This window comes from Lipophrys pholis (genome assembly GCF_963383615.2).
Source record: "Lipophrys pholis genome assembly, chromosome: 12".
Taxonomy (NCBI): Eukaryota; Metazoa; Chordata; class Actinopteri; order Blenniiformes; family Blenniidae; genus Lipophrys; species Lipophrys pholis.
Genome location: NC_137641.1, coordinates 31493840 through 31494725, shown reverse-complemented (window position 1 = coordinate 31494725; position 886 = coordinate 31493840). Strand labels below are relative to the sequence as shown.

The following is an 886-nucleotide window of genomic DNA, read 5'->3' as shown; positions in this document are numbered from 1 at the left end:
GACAAATCAAGGATCATCCTGCCGGGAACTTTAATTCCTCTGCAGGTTTTTCTTCTTTTTTTTTTACTCTAAACTCTGTATTCTCATGGCTGATGTGTATTTGTGACAGCCTTTCTTTCTTTCTTTCTTTCTTTCTTTCTTTCTTTCTTTCTTTCTTTCTTTCTTTCTTTCTTTCTTTCTTTCTTTCTTTCTTTCTTTCTTTCTTTCTTTCTTTCTTTCTTTCCTGTAGTGCCTCTTCAGGCCACTAGATGGTGATATATTCACCTTGAATCAGCCGTGGTTGTGACAGCGCATGCGCCTGTTTGACTGCTTCGCTCCTGCCCTCAGTGTAGAATCACACACACACACACACACACACACACACATTCTGCGCCACTTCAAGCATGAAAAATCTTCATTTTAAAGACTTTTTCTGGGTGAGTTTTGTTTTATGTTCCTTTTTTGGGGTGGGGGTGTGGTGGGGGGGGGGGGGGGGGGGTCTCGGTATTTCCTCAAAGAGTCACTGTAAAGATGTACTTTTAATCATCTGTTTCCTTAATTGTTTTTTATTCACAATTCAGAACAGCTTTTTATCATTTGGTTGGAAGAAAGAAGTAAATGAATGAGGTAGACCTCATTAAAAAGCTATTAAAAGTCAGATTTAGTTAAGTTATTTACTGTTATGTTGATTATTATTCAAGCTGTTGTATCTTTTGTGATGGATTGAACTAATAATTATCTAGTTTAAACACATATTAGTAACTGGATGTGTTGTAAGTGTAGTGCCCATGGATTGAACCCATAAAATGCCAAATTAAGTGCAGGCTGTATAAAGACTGCTGAGTTTAGGTCTATTACTGCTGCTGGAGTCTTTTATAAAATGTGAAACATATCAATGAGGCAACTT

The 886-nt window shown here is 37.0% G+C and overlaps 1 protein-coding gene across 2 annotated transcripts in view; it reads left to right on the top strand.

Annotated features, from left to right (window-relative positions):
• Positions 1–325: 325 nt before the first annotated feature.
• Positions 326–886, top strand: part of pstpip2 (proline-serine-threonine phosphatase interacting protein 2) — a 28876-nt gene continuing 28315 nt past the window's right edge. For both annotated transcript variants that reach the window (XM_080477560.1, XM_080477559.1), the window contains exon 1: positions 326–416. In XM_080477560.1, the coding sequence (XP_080333686.1) occupies positions 384–416 (33 nt within the window). In that variant the 5' untranslated portion in view covers positions 326–383. The remainder of the gene's footprint in view (positions 417–886) is intronic.